This window comes from Gallinula chloropus (genome assembly GCF_964237585.1).
Source record: "Gallinula chloropus genome assembly, chromosome: 1".
Classification (NCBI taxonomy): domain Eukaryota; kingdom Metazoa; phylum Chordata; class Aves; order Gruiformes; family Rallidae; genus Gallinula; species Gallinula chloropus.
Window position 1 is genome coordinate 139431995 of NC_140085.1, and position 14132 is coordinate 139446126.

The window sequence follows — 14132 nt, forward strand, 5'->3', positions numbered from 1 at the left end:
TTGGGAAAGGGAAGGTGATACATGATTACAAAATCTCTAAGTAAGCGGATTCTTTTCAACTCTCTCTCCCTCTCATGGAGCCATTTACTCACACCCATGCTCTCAGGAGTACTAAGGTGGGAATGCTCAAGGGGTCTGGTGAGCATCGCTTGTGCAGTGTGGGATAAGGTATGCCAGCTACTGAGTCCTTATCCTGTCTCTAGCCCCTTTTATACCAAGTATGACATCATAGTATGGAATACCCACTTTGGTTAGTTTAGGTCACCTGTCCTGCCTGTGTTCCCTCCCAGCTTCCTGAGTGCCCCCTGCCTTCTCCTGAGCTGGGCAGCATGAGGAGCTGAAAAGTCCTTGACTGCTTGGTAGCAACTAAAACATCAGTGTGCTATCAGCACTGCTCTCATCCTGACTCCCAAACATGGCGCTGCGCCAGCTGCTAGGAATAAAATTAACTATCCCAGCTGAACCCAGGACATTGGTTCATGGACAGATCTTTTATTCCCTTTAGGAGTCATCAGCCTTTAATATATTTTGTTTTGTCTGGAGCGTGTAGACTGCGTCATACATAGGAAAAGGAATGGCATGGGTGCTATGCCACAGCAGCGATACTATCCTCCCCGTGTCAGAGTGCCAGGTCATCTGGTGGCAAGTCCCCTGTGCTGTGGCCTTGATGTAAACAACCCAGGAATGGTGTCCTGGAAACAAGTCCTTTATTTTCAATAAATTTTCAGTTTCTTTTAACACTTTGCTCCGCTCTTTCTTCTGGTGCTTACAGGCACACACATTTCTATTCACTCTTCATTTGAGCCAACCTTAATATTTGCATTACGAATCTCTACAAATGTAAATTAATGAAATTAATTATAGGAAGCATTTGATGAGTAAGATTTTCAGCTGATTCAATTCTTTCAGGCAGACTCTGACCTAAACACTGAGCCTGGTGAGTCACAGTCATCTTCTTTGCCGGTGAAATTCTTCAGAGCAGAGCAGAACCCTCAGTAGACTGGACAAGTCTCAGGCTTTGTTCCAGCTGCAAGATTAAAACAGTCTCAAAAGCACATTAAAAGCAATGACCTTCCATCCTCATTGCTAATCGTTGGCCCCAAGTGTCCAGAGTATGCTTAAAATACCCGCTGGCTCATGGGCGTGCATTAGCCCATTCAGCTTCAGGGCACGCAAGCAGAGAGATCTGTGCCTCGGATCAGGCAGCAAGCACGCTCAAGCTTTCCACTCTAGCAATGTTTTCACCCCGTATTTGTCTACAGGCACATGAAAAAAGCGTGGATGTTGGGTGGATTTGGGCTTGCAGGGGAGACTGTTGTGCAGCTCACAGTCGGTGCTGCCCATTGGCTGAACGCTTCTTTCCCATTACAGGGAGTAAGTGATGAGAGTATTTAGCAATAAAGAATGATACCCCTGCAGTGGGCAAATGAGGCAAACCTGAGTGTCTGATGTGGAGATGATTCATCATTTGTGATGGATGTGATTTTGACTCCATTTGACATTTTAGCGGAGTAAATGTTTGAAGTAACTTTACTTCTAAATCCAATCTACCAGTGAAATGAGCAAGGCGGGTAAGAAGAGGGCACATTACCCTGTGGAACATGAGGAGTTGCTGCATGAAAAGGCAGTGTGCCCATGCAGAGGATTGTCAGTAAGCACACTGCTTTTAAAGCTTCTCCCTTTTCTGTCCCAGCACTGGTGCCCAAGACTCCTTTCTCCCTCTGCAGATGCTGCTTGCCTTTCCCTCAGCCTCTCTCTTGGAACAAAGACTCTGTGAATGCTGAAATGATGAAAGTAATTTTCTACAGGTTTTTTGATAGATTTAATTGAGATGATTTTGCCAGGCTGCAATAGCATTACTCACAGTAGCAGGACCTTTACTTCAGGAAAGTCTCGAGACAGACAGCTAGAATCTTTGGCAGAGCCAACCTGTGCCAGGAGCTCCTGGTCCCTTCTATGCAATTTAGTACTTGATAAAGAAGCTTGAGGAGCTTCACTTCCAGAGAGAGAAGCTAAATGACACCCTGTTCTTCACACCTACTGACTGGTGACTGATATTAAGGATGGAGTTTTGTGTGCACCTACAAATAAATATGACCTTAACAATAAGGACACTGAAAATCAAGGCATCTCAGTCGTTTTTATGGGCCCCTAGCTATGTTCATTCCTGGCTGACCACGGTTCTGCAGGTCTGCATTTTGATTGATTAGAAGTATAAGCTCTTCATATCCCTTCCATCCTTCATCACCAGGGTTTAATTTTAAGAGGGTTCTGTGAATGCATGTTAAAATAGTTGACATTAAATAGGAGTGCTTTGATTTGTTTTTTTCCTTTTTTTCTCCATATGTTAATCGAAGAAGGCTGGGAAAAAAATGTATAATAACAATATCTTATCCGTGGTGAATGAAAATCAAAATATTTCCAGCTTGACAATGTTACACGTATGCTGCCATGTATAAAATAACAGGTTCAGAACAGGGTAATCAATCTTCGGTGTCTGCGTATAGCAGTGTCACGATTTTCTAAGACAGGCTCACATTCTAAAGGAAACAGTCTCTTTATATTTACATATATGTGTATATATATATATTCAAGTGACTTATTTAAGCCATGTAAATTTGGCATAAATAAATACATTTCCATCACCACTCTGGACACTTTCGTGTGAACTCTGTAAACCCTGCAGGAGACAGACCAAGCAAGAGAGATTTCTGTCATTCACGTTAGTTTTCAGTTTTCAAGCTGAACTCTCTTCATTATAAATCAGACAATTCTTATATTATAAAATACTACAAAGTGACTTTTGAAGGATAATTAAATACTATCAAGATGGTACAATTGTTAATTTTCGAAGGCAGTTGGATTTAATGTCAATTACTGAAAATTTATATTGGGTACTTTAATAGTCCTTTTTCACTATATATAGATGTATGAAATGCTTAAGTTTCATATTTTTCTAGAAAAGTATTTATAATCCTAATTTTAGCCAGGTTTTGTTAGGCCTGAATGAGTTGTAGAGTTAGTCAGAAAGTGTCAAAGTGTTACCAGCCTTTTAAAAGTGGGTGATGGTTTCTTTCTTCTGGTATGAACACTGAGAAAATGCATGGCAATTGCTTTATAATTGTCATTCAGTTCAGTTTTTAACATATCAGTACATTGTAATCAGAGTTATGAGAAACTACTTACTTACAGCTCTGTTATTTATACACTATGCACGTGCACACAGCCTTTCACATCCTTAAGATTTTTGTTGAACACTTTAATCCTTAATTTCTGTTTGAAGACTGCCACTGTCCTTGCTTTAAAAATACTACTTACTTTTAAAAAAAAAAAAAATTTATGTTTCTTCATTTTGAACATGCCAGCTGTGAAATTTGTGGGCCACTTTTATAGTTGGCAGTGATTTAAGACTACTTATTATGAACAAATGCATTACAAAATTCCTTTGGACGTTGGAAACTATTATTAGAATAGAGAGAAACCTCTGAAAGGACACTTAGAGCACAATTCTCATTTGGGCAGTAATCTCAAGTAGAAATGTAACTCAATCAGCTGTGAAGGTGTTTTGTATAGTAAAATGCTTTGATTAACAGAGCTCAGCCATCATGTGGATGAGAGAGATTGGGGTTGATATGGTTTGTTTGGATTTCTAGATATCTTAAAGCAAAAGTGTAAAGGCTGTTAAGGACACTACACAGCCCAAAGGATAAGCACAAATGCCAACGCATCCATGCAGTAACATTGCATGTTATAACAGAACATAGACATAAATGTTTATCTTCTTAGATGAGAGGGTGTTACTGTTGGAGTTCAGCAGGGATATGAGTTAGATCACATACTTTCAATGTATAATTTTAGAGGAGGAGCTAATAGTGATGTGATGGGTCCTGGTCAGACCCCACCTGGAGTATTGTGTCCAGTTCTGGGCTCCCTGGTATAAAAAAGACAGGGATCTCTTGGAGAGAGTCCAGTGGAGGGCTACAAAGATGATTAAGGGCCTGGAACATCTCCCCTATGAGGAAAGGCTTAGTGAGCTGGAACTGTTCAGCCTGGAGAAAAGAAGACAAAGGGGGGACCTTGTTAATGTTTATAAATATCTTAGGTATGGGATGCAGGGGGAAATGGCCAGCCCCTTTTCAGTGGTCTGTGGGGACAGGACAAGGGGCAATGGCTGCAAGTTGGAGCACAGGAAGTTCTGCACCAACATGCGGAAGAACTTTTTCACAGTGAGGGTGACAGAGCCCTGGGACAGGCTGCACAGGGAGGTGGTGGAGTCTCCTTCACTGGAGATATTTGAGACCCGCCTGGATGCCTATCTGAGTGATATGTCCTAGGGAGCTGCTTTGGCAGGGAGGTTGGACCCGATGGTCTCTCGAGGTCCCTTCCAACCCCTGTGATTTGGTGATTCTATGATTCTGTGATGAGTCTTTCAAATTACTTCAAGGTAATAAAGACCAGGAAGGTGTGTGAATAATACCAGGAACACCATGAGAAACTGAGCGTTAAAAGGCATGTGCAATTCAGTGTCAGCCAATATGGGGAAAAATACTAACTCTGGAAAAAGAAATGATGGGTTCTGTGCTGCTCGTCATCACTTTGGAGGAAGATCTTGGTGTTGGGATAGATAGTTCTGTGAGCACTCAGTGCTCAATAGCTTACAAAAAACAACCCTTAGAAAGGAACAAATAAAATTGGAACATGAGTTGATGCAACTGTGTGAGTCCTTTTTGTACCAGCACCTGAAATGCTGCGTTGAGTTTTGGTTTGCCTGTTTTGAAATGCATGGCATGAAAATGTGAAGGTTTTAAAAAAAAGCTTATCAAGGGTATGGAGAAGCATCCTTGTGAGGAACAACCAAATAACCTTGAAGTTTTCTACATGAAAATGTGTTCTTTACAGGCAACTACTGTTCACTCTCTCCTCTAAAAGAAGTGTGTAACAATAGCAGCTAAAAAGATACAGTGCTTCTGAATGGTATGGGGATTATTGCAAACTCTGTATAAACAGTGCTACCCATTAGAAAAGAAATTAAAACAGTCTAAACTAAGTCATTGTGATTAAAAGCAAAATCTCCCAGTAGCATAAATGTATTTCTTTACTAGTATCTTCTGCATAGGACCTTAAAGTGTAAGGAGGGCAAAAGTGGCAAGTTTTAGGGAGGACACTGTGCACAGACCAGTGAGTGTGATTTTTATATTGAAAGAAATGTCAGGCATTGTAAAACAATATGTTAAATATGTGAATTTTAAGGTGGCTAGCTTGTCTTGAGGTAAGAGGAGATCTCTTGCAGATTAGTAACTGATTAGCAGACAGAAAACATTTAGGGATGGTTTGTCAGTTTTCAGATGGAGCAAAGGACTCTTGATTCCACAGCTATATATGTTCAGTACATTCAGAAAAGACAGATATGGAAAATGGGGTGGTCAGTGTGATGATGCATTTTGCACAAATGTGGTTAGGGTAGCCAAACTAATTAGACTATTGATAATTCAGGGGGTTGAGAATCAGACACGCAAGGAGAGGCTGAGAGAGCTGAAACTGGTCAGTCTGGAGAGGAGAAGGCTCAGGGAGATTTCTTCCATGTCTATAAATACTTGGTGTCAGTAAAGAAGATATAGCTAGGGTCTGCTCAGTGGTGCCTGAGACAGGACAAGGGCCTAAACCAATGGTAATAAACCAAAACACAGGTGGGGTCTCCATCCTTGGAGATACCAAAAACCTGACCAGAGATGGTCATGGGCAACCAGCTGTAGCAGTGAGTGGGACTGGACAGTCTCCAGAGGTACCTTTGGCCTCAGCCCTTCTGTGATCTTGTGAAATTTAAACTATCACGAAGAACAGGGAAGAATCTCACAGTACTGAATGAGTGGGTTATTGTTGTGGTTTATACCCAACAGACAGCTAAAACAGCTACCCAGGCGTTCACTCACTCCCCACCTTCCGGTGGGATGAGGGAGAAAATTGGAAGAAAATAGGTAAAACTCATAGGCTGAGATAAAGACAGTTTAATATGACAGAAAATCAAGAGAGTGATATAATAATAGCAGCAAAACCACCACCAACAACAATATAAAAAACAAGTGATACACATCACAATTGCTCACCAGCTGTAGACCACCAATGCCCAACTAGTTTCCAAATTGTGGTCTAAACCCCCAGCCAGCTTTCCCAAAGTTATATACACAGAATAACATCATGATATGGAATATCCCTTTAGCCAGGTGGGGTCAGCTGTCCCGGGTGTGTCCCCTCCCAGCTTCTTGGGCACCCCCAGCCTCCTTGCTGGTGGTGCGAGAAGCTGAAAGGTACTTGACTTAGAGTAAACACTGCTTAGCAACAACAAAAAAAATCAGCATGTTATCAACATTATTTTCACCCTAAATCCAAAACATACCATTGTAACAGCTAGTGGGAAGAAAATAAACTCCATCTCAGACAAAACCCAGACAGTTATGAAGGGGTAGATGAATACTGAGTGTCAATAAATGGAAATACTTCATATGAGAAAAAAAAACCCACACCTGCATATTTACAAGACTGGGATCTAAATTAACTATTAGCACTCAAAAAATAACTAAGTTTGTGATTTACTGTAGAAAGCTCTCTGCAGAACTACTTCAATATCCAATGTCAGTCAAAAAGGCAAAATCTTATTACTTACCAGGAAAGAAGATGAAAACGTGGCAGGAAACATCCCTCACCCATTGTAGAAATTATTGCTTCATCCTGTCGTGAACACTCAAAAGGAATCTGGTAAAACTGGAAAAATCGTGAGAGGGATGATGAAGAGGATGAGATGTCTGTGCTAATGAACAAAGGTTCTTATGCTTGCAAGCGGATGACTGAGCTGTAATGTCATGCAATTATGAATGGTACAGAGAAAGTGAATGAGAAGTGGTTATTCTCTGGTTTATTGTACACAAAGTAAAGAACATGCAACAAAATAAAAAAACAAACCACCACTGAAGCACAACCTTTTTAATGTAATTAAGTGTGTCACTAAATCACAGAGCTGCTTGCCCCAGAACCCTTTGGCAGCCAAGCACTTGAATTGACAGTGCAATTAGAAGAGGTAGAGGGGGTAGGTTCATGGAGACGCTAGGTGTGAGATTCGGGAAATCTCTGAGACTACTTGCTGCTGAGAGGGTGTATCGAGAAGCATCATTCCTAGACTTAATGCTGTCACTTAAAATTTTCCCTTAAGCACCTGCTACAAGCTAATGTTGGTATCAGGGCATGTGTCTGGATCTGTCTTTGGTTTAATAGACAAGATCATTCTTAACTTCTCATTGGAACAGCTGGGTTGCTGAAGCCTAGGGCAAGAATGATGATTTCTTTTCTATTTGCAAAGTGACATCCTCCTCCTTACTTACTTTTCCTTCTTTTCTCAAAGGAACACTTACGATGATATTTTTGCCTTTCATGTCAGAAAGGCATGTATTTAATTCTAACTACTGTATGATGAACTGGATGACAGAGGATGTGTGGTACCTCTAGACAAAAAGAAGCTCTGTATCATTTTCTCAATGTTTGGTTTTTAATATACCAGGTCACATCCTTATGTCTGGCTTTATTGAATAAAAAGTTCATGACTTGGAAGTTTTATGGGTGAGACACAAGATCTATATTCCTGTTTCCTAAATAAGATTTATTTTCTTTTCATTGATGACATTATTGATTTCCTTTTAAAAAACCCTTATTTCGTACTGAGTTCAAATTTCCCATCCTCGCAGCTTTGTAGGGGCAGTCATTCCCCTCTCTTAAGCATCCGCTATTCTTTGTGCAGTGCTGTGCACACTCACAAAATCACAATCACCATAAAAACAGCTGATAGAAACTTTGTTTTCCTCTTGAGGCTTTGGATGCCCTCACAAACCCTGTCTTCAGGCCAGCACACCAGTGAAATCAGTTCCCCTTCAACCATAAGAAGGGTTACGATACTCCGAGAAGGCACCTTCATTCAAATTTCCAGTTGGAATCTTTTACATTCTGTTGCACAAAGACATTTAATCATCACCCTCTGCAGCTCCTTAGTCAGATGGTATACATCTATACAGAATTTATTACCATACCACAAGGCTGCTCCCGACAATACACGTATGCATTGGAGTTTACAGGCACTGCTTCTAAACTTGGGTTACCTGAAGTGACCAGGCAGAGTGGCGAGGGCCATTGTGTAGGCTGTGAACCCTGGAAAGTTGTTCATCATTCCAGGGATTACCTGATTTGCAATTGCAACTAAGTAAGTCAAGGGAAGAGCATTTCTCTCAGGTGCATAGGTTCAACAGGCACTGGTGAGTGAGGGGGGTTGCACGTGCCACAGGCCCTGGTGTTTGGGGAGGGATGGAAGCAATGTGTTGGCACTGCTGGACTGCTGCTGGGCAGCCCATCCCTCCCTCCCTGCTCAGGGTTTGCTGCAGGCTGGAGTGCTCCTTGCGTGCACAGGGCAGCTCTTGGGCTCCCAACTGGAGGAGTCGGGTCTTTCTCTGGACCACCGTGTTCTGGATCATTTGCCTCTTCTTGGTGTTCATCTCAAGTTTTATTTACATTAGGATATTTTTTGTGGGTGTGTTTTCTTGCCAAAAGTTGGGAAATTCTCCCCCAGCTGACTTTGATAAGTGAGGGCGGCTTTTCAAACTTGTGGATTTTTCCTCTCCAAGCAATCTCTAGCTCTACAGGCTGGCTCGTTGTTCATAGACTATTTTAAATGTCTTTATAATGCCCTGCAGTACATTCCCTTTAGATGCCAAGATTTCAAATCCCCATTTTTGCAGAACACAGAATTGGAAAAGATGCTGCTTTCTTATCAGGATCAGTTTTGTACATAAATTTTGAGTGTGCGTAGGAGTTACTCTTTTGGAGAGATTTTCAGATTCAGTGAAATAAAAAATATTGTGTAAAGAATGCCCATGGATGTAGGACCCCTTAACTTGTGATAGTATGAATGTTTCACAGCCATGCTGCATTCCTATGGGCTGTGTTTTTGCCATTCTTGTTCAGGCTGAGCAAGCCTCTTTCAGAATTTTATTGAAATCCCTGAAATAACTTTCAGAGTCAGGATCTACTTAAAGTGATTAAGGTGACAGAGCCTGATCTTCACTCTAAGATCCAAAGCCTGTTGTTGATGCTGATAAGAATTCTTCCATGGTGGCATTAGATCCACATGGTTTGAATTGTGGCATCTGTTAGATGAGTGTTGAAGAGGAGAGTAATTTTTTCTTTGACTAAAAGTTGTATTTAAATCTGTTTTCAATCTTTTTCTTTTTTTCAACATAAGCTTCAGTATTTTACTAAAAATTAGATTTCTTCATGCCAATAAAATGACATCTTATTTTATACAGGTGCACCCTTTCAGGCTTGAATTTATTTTTGTAGGTTTTATTGTTAGATTTGATTGCAGTCAGCATTGTTATTGAATCAGTCTCACCTGAATTTTTCACTGTTCTCTGGGGACTAAGTAGAAGAAAAACACCAGATAGGGCACTGAACAGCTTGCATAAACAGTTCTTGAGACAACTATATCTACTTTGAGTTCCCAATAGACACTTTAAATTTGCATGAAAAGCAAGATTATTACGGTTTTGGGTACTTTGATGATCTAAGCTCTCAAGACACTGAATCCCTTTTTCTCAAAGCTTTTGTTCAGATTCCCTCACAGCATAAAAAACACAGTCTGCCTTCCCTTTTTCATCCTCCTCTCCCAGCCACTTGAATTCAGAGTAGGCAGATCTTACACTACTGTGCTTAAAATGGATAAATTCTGGCATGCCAAATGTATGAAAATGATGGTGAATCATTGGCAAAAGGTCCAGCCAGAGGATTCTCCTGTCTAGCACTACAAATATGCTATTGAGGATCTAAGTGAGCTGAGGGTGGTAAGAATTTGACCCTCCTATAGTTAGTAACCTCTTACCCTCCATAGTTTAAAGAACAATTGAAGGGTCTGCCTTGTCTTCATCAATAAGATACAAATTCCTTTTGTATTTTTGCTAACCTAAAGCCGATTGTGATGGCGTGGTGACTTAAACAAAATATATATATTTTAAAATTTTGAATAATGAACGTGGCACTTAGATAAAAGCGGATTGTTCTTTTTCATGCCTACCACTCACTTTGCCCAGAGGGTCCCAGAATTTTGTACTAGCAGAGAAGCAGTACGACACTGCAATGTCCCTTTCCTCTCCTACCCATTCTCAGCAAGGGGATGCTGATCTTCTTAAGCTACCTCAGAAGCATAGTTGACTCCCGTGGTCTTAAGATATCTTACTGATATAGGTGTCTTGGAACTTTTTGTAAAGATCTTGGTCATTTGTTCAATCCCTTTATTCTTTCTTATGGGATTTTCTTTGCAAGAACTGTCTCAGAAGCCTCTACTATAGCAGCAGCTTTCACCGAGGCTATTTCAGTTTCACAGTACTTCATAACCAAACTCACTGTTGAATCAGGCTGGAAACAGATATTTGAAGTGACTGTTTAGCAAAATAATTATTTTTTCCCAGTGGTCTAGAGTGAAAAATATGCAAATATGAATAAAATGAGCTCATTTGGAAGGCACTGAGCTTTAATGAATAACCATTTATATAACAGCAAAATAAAGCAAATTAAAATTTGTTGTGAACACAAGCTCTTTTAAAAGAACAAATTAAGTGAACATACTGAGAGTTAAATCAAGGCACTGGAGGCTTTAATAAGCCTGTGCTCTGCGTGAGGAGCGCTGAATGAGGGAGAAATCAAATAAGACCTTCACAGAATTGGCACCGAAGTATTTTTGTTTCTAGTCTAATTCTATCTGACATAATAACACACTGAGTTTGAAATCTTATGGTAGTACATCACTTGAGGTGAAGCAGTGAGGAAGACTGATCCCTTGCCCATAACCCCTGCACAGAGATTTCCCCAGAAATGGCAGTTTCACTGGAGGGTGTTTGTTGACTCTGCATCTACATCAGGCAATTAGCATCAAGCTGAATGTTTCTGTTCTGCGCAACCTGGGATGGTTTTAAGGCTGGGGGTGGGGGGTAAACGTGACACATGGGACCAGCATGAAGAAAATATTGCAAATGCCTGCTCTGTTTTTTTCTTCCCTTTCTTTCTTAGTCAGTTTGAGCAATATAATTCCAGAGTTAATGGAATTTATGGAGAACTGTTATAGACTGATATGACTCAAGGCTTTCTGTGAGAATTATTTTTTCTCCAGTGCCTGGAATGGTAGCTGTCTTTATGTTGGCTACATTTCTTCTTGCATATCATTAAAACAAAAGATGTGTTGCAAATCATTGGGTTTTTTTACTGCAGAAGCACAGAAAAAACTCCGTCCTCAAAGGAATGCATTAGCTTACCTACTCAAAGTCATCAGGTTGTCCCAAAAATCTCTGTGCAGCGTTCTGAGACTTCAGCTAGTGCAACCGATGGATGACACATTATCTGCCTCAAAAGGCTTACTCCCACTTTTTGAACACATTCTCTGTGAGATCAAAGTAATCCAGTTTAGTAGCACTATAAAGCATGTTCAAACATCTTAAAGTGAATATGAGCATGTACCAACTAACGTTAGGAGGTTGAACCAGATGACCTCCTGAGGTCCCTTCCAACCTCAACTTATTCTGTGATGCTGTGATTCTTTTCTTATCTTTGATAAAGCCAATTCACTGTTACTAAAAAAAAAAAAAAAGGAGGGAAAGAAAAATATGAGAAAGAAAGTGTGGAAGTGGAAAATCTGAAATGTCTTCTGCACAGTTATCAAGTGAATGAGAGGACAGGATACTTCTAGAGGGCCACAAGATAAAGCCCATATAAAAAGCAAGGCAGGGATATCTATAACCAGGAAACAGAGAAGGCAACTACATGAAATTCGTAAGAAATACCAGTATGTATAACTAATTTAGATAGCTAAAAATAGGTATTTTTATGTGTCATGCTATGAAAAATGTTTGTGGATGGATAAATAGAATGTTAAAATACTCGATTTGTACTAACAAGCACAGTATTTGGCTTGTGTTTGTGTTTGTTCCTTTGATATACATTATTATAAAATAATTTCCAAATAAACGTCAGACAGATTTTAGCTGTCCACCTAAGCTGAATGACACAAAAGACATTTATTTGATGTTTAAATCACATTATTTGTCAGGTCTGGTAAATCTTTTCCTGAGTGTCGGGGCCTGGATAGCTGTGCCTTTCCTCTAATAGAAATTCATCATTTTGGAAAGAATAGTAAGGGGTGGTCTGCTCTAACCTATAGTAAAGCTTTTGTAGAGTCTGGATGTGGAAGAATTCTTTTGGCTTGCAGATCACCATCTCAGTTCAGCTGGTCCAGCCAGCACATGGTCACATCCTGTACCGATAAATGAGAGAAACAGGCAGAACTCACGTGAACAGCAGTGCATTAGTATCGCCCTCTTCGGAGCCCTCTGCTCTCCAACAATAACGAATTGCTCCTTTGCACCTAAAACTTCATACTGGTTTTACACTGTGTCTAGCTCTTCATAGTGGCATGCTTATATTCCCTGTCCTTAAGTTGATTACATTGCTAATTTTCCATTTTCTGTATTGTAACAGCTGGAAACAGTGAAAGCGAGGGCCAAGAAGCAGTGAGGAAAACACAAGAAGAAACTTTGACTGGAAAAGGTACCATCCTGCCTCCTTTTCTTTAAAGAACTCTCTATTCCTGTCTTTTATATAAGATCCCCTTGTGTGTTGTCAGGCTTCTTTAGATTGGGGAAACGAATTCTGAAAGTAAACCCCACACAAAGGTAAAACGAATAGGATGCTGTTCTAAAATGTGAGTCTCCCTTTTTCTCTTGGCTTCTTTACTGTGTGCCATTGCATAAGGGCGGGCTACAAGTTGCAGTGTGCCCGTGCGTGTGTGCGAGCGCACTGACTGAATAGCTGGGCAGGAAGTCAGGATACTAGTCATTTCTTCTGAGGGGAGGATGACAGCAGGTAGGAGTGGGTGTGCTCTTTCTCATCGGCGGTCTCGCCTCTCCTGGTTGATATAATGCCTCACAGAAGGTGATTTTTAAAGAAAAGACGTTCCTAAAACAACAGGGCTGCCCAATAGTGTTATTGAACGCATGGTGAGAGCTTCTACTGCTTCAGAAAATAAAGCTGTGTTCTTAAAAATAGATGGACCTTTCATATCAAGCCAAAATTCCTACGTTTTTGCGGTTCTTCCAGTTTTGTTGCTTTAATCTGATGAGTGATTGTGTTGGGGGAGGCATAAGGAGGGCATAGCTTGATAACTATGAGAATAGACATATGCTGTGTGATTATAATTTGCAGTTTATGATGGAGGTTAGCGCATCTAATATTTCCATCTCTTGGATTCACTGGGTGTAGTTCCTAGTAGTAAGATGACTCACTCCTGCCACTTTGATGTATCATTTCTTGGCAAAATAATAGGGCAGCACTGGTACTCCACCCTATTTAGGATCTTCATGGCTTCTGCTGAGATCTGATTCTGTTTTTGTGCCTCTAATAATTACTGTTATGATGATCAAAATACGTTAATTATTGTGTTAAAAACCCCTTTCATTAAGATTTATCTTTTGACTTAAATAAATGTGCACCCATTATAGCCTCAGGATACATGTATACGAGGTAAAGCATCATAAATTAAACTATAGTCAAAAGGATCATGAAGGGAAAAAGGTAATTATTACATCATTTAAATCTTTTGCTGGAATTTTCTGCACAGAGACTGAAGCCATTTGGAACTGATTACATCACATGCCCTGCGTGAACCAGGGTCTGCCTTATCTTCTCCCATCTGTGTGATCACAGACTTTTCTAGCACCCCAGTCTTCCTTGGTTTTTCTGAATGAGCTGAGCTTTAACCTTCAGTTACAAACTTTGTCAGGGTACAGCTGGCAGTTTGAGGAAGCTGAAACCATGTCGATATGTTAGCTGAAGCTGTTCCTCATTGTAAGTATAATGACCGAAGCTTTAGTAATTTCAGATCCTGATAGATTTGGCCTGGAAACAAACAGGAAGAGTGTCACCTCTCCAGAATTTCTCATTACTGAGGGATATTTGTATTTGCAAGGGCATTATCCTGTAAGGAAAACTAGTGAGAGTTTGAGGAACAGTCCTGTGTTAGTGCCTGTTGATAAATCTGCATGTCACTTTGTAAT

The 14132-nt window shown here is 40.4% G+C and overlaps 1 protein-coding gene across 1 annotated transcript in view; it reads left to right on the forward strand.

Moving 5' to 3' along the window:
- The window catches only part of DHRSX (dehydrogenase/reductase X-linked), a gene marked incomplete at its 5' end in the record, with an annotated part of 175201 nt that overhangs the window by 39948 nt on the left and 121121 nt on the right, over window positions 1-14132 (forward strand). Inside the window, one exon of the mRNA XM_084279597.1 lies at window positions 12559-12627. Within this exon, the coding sequence (XP_084135723.1) occupies window positions 12559-12627 (69 nt within the window). The remainder of the gene's footprint in view (window positions 1-12558; window positions 12628-14132) is intronic.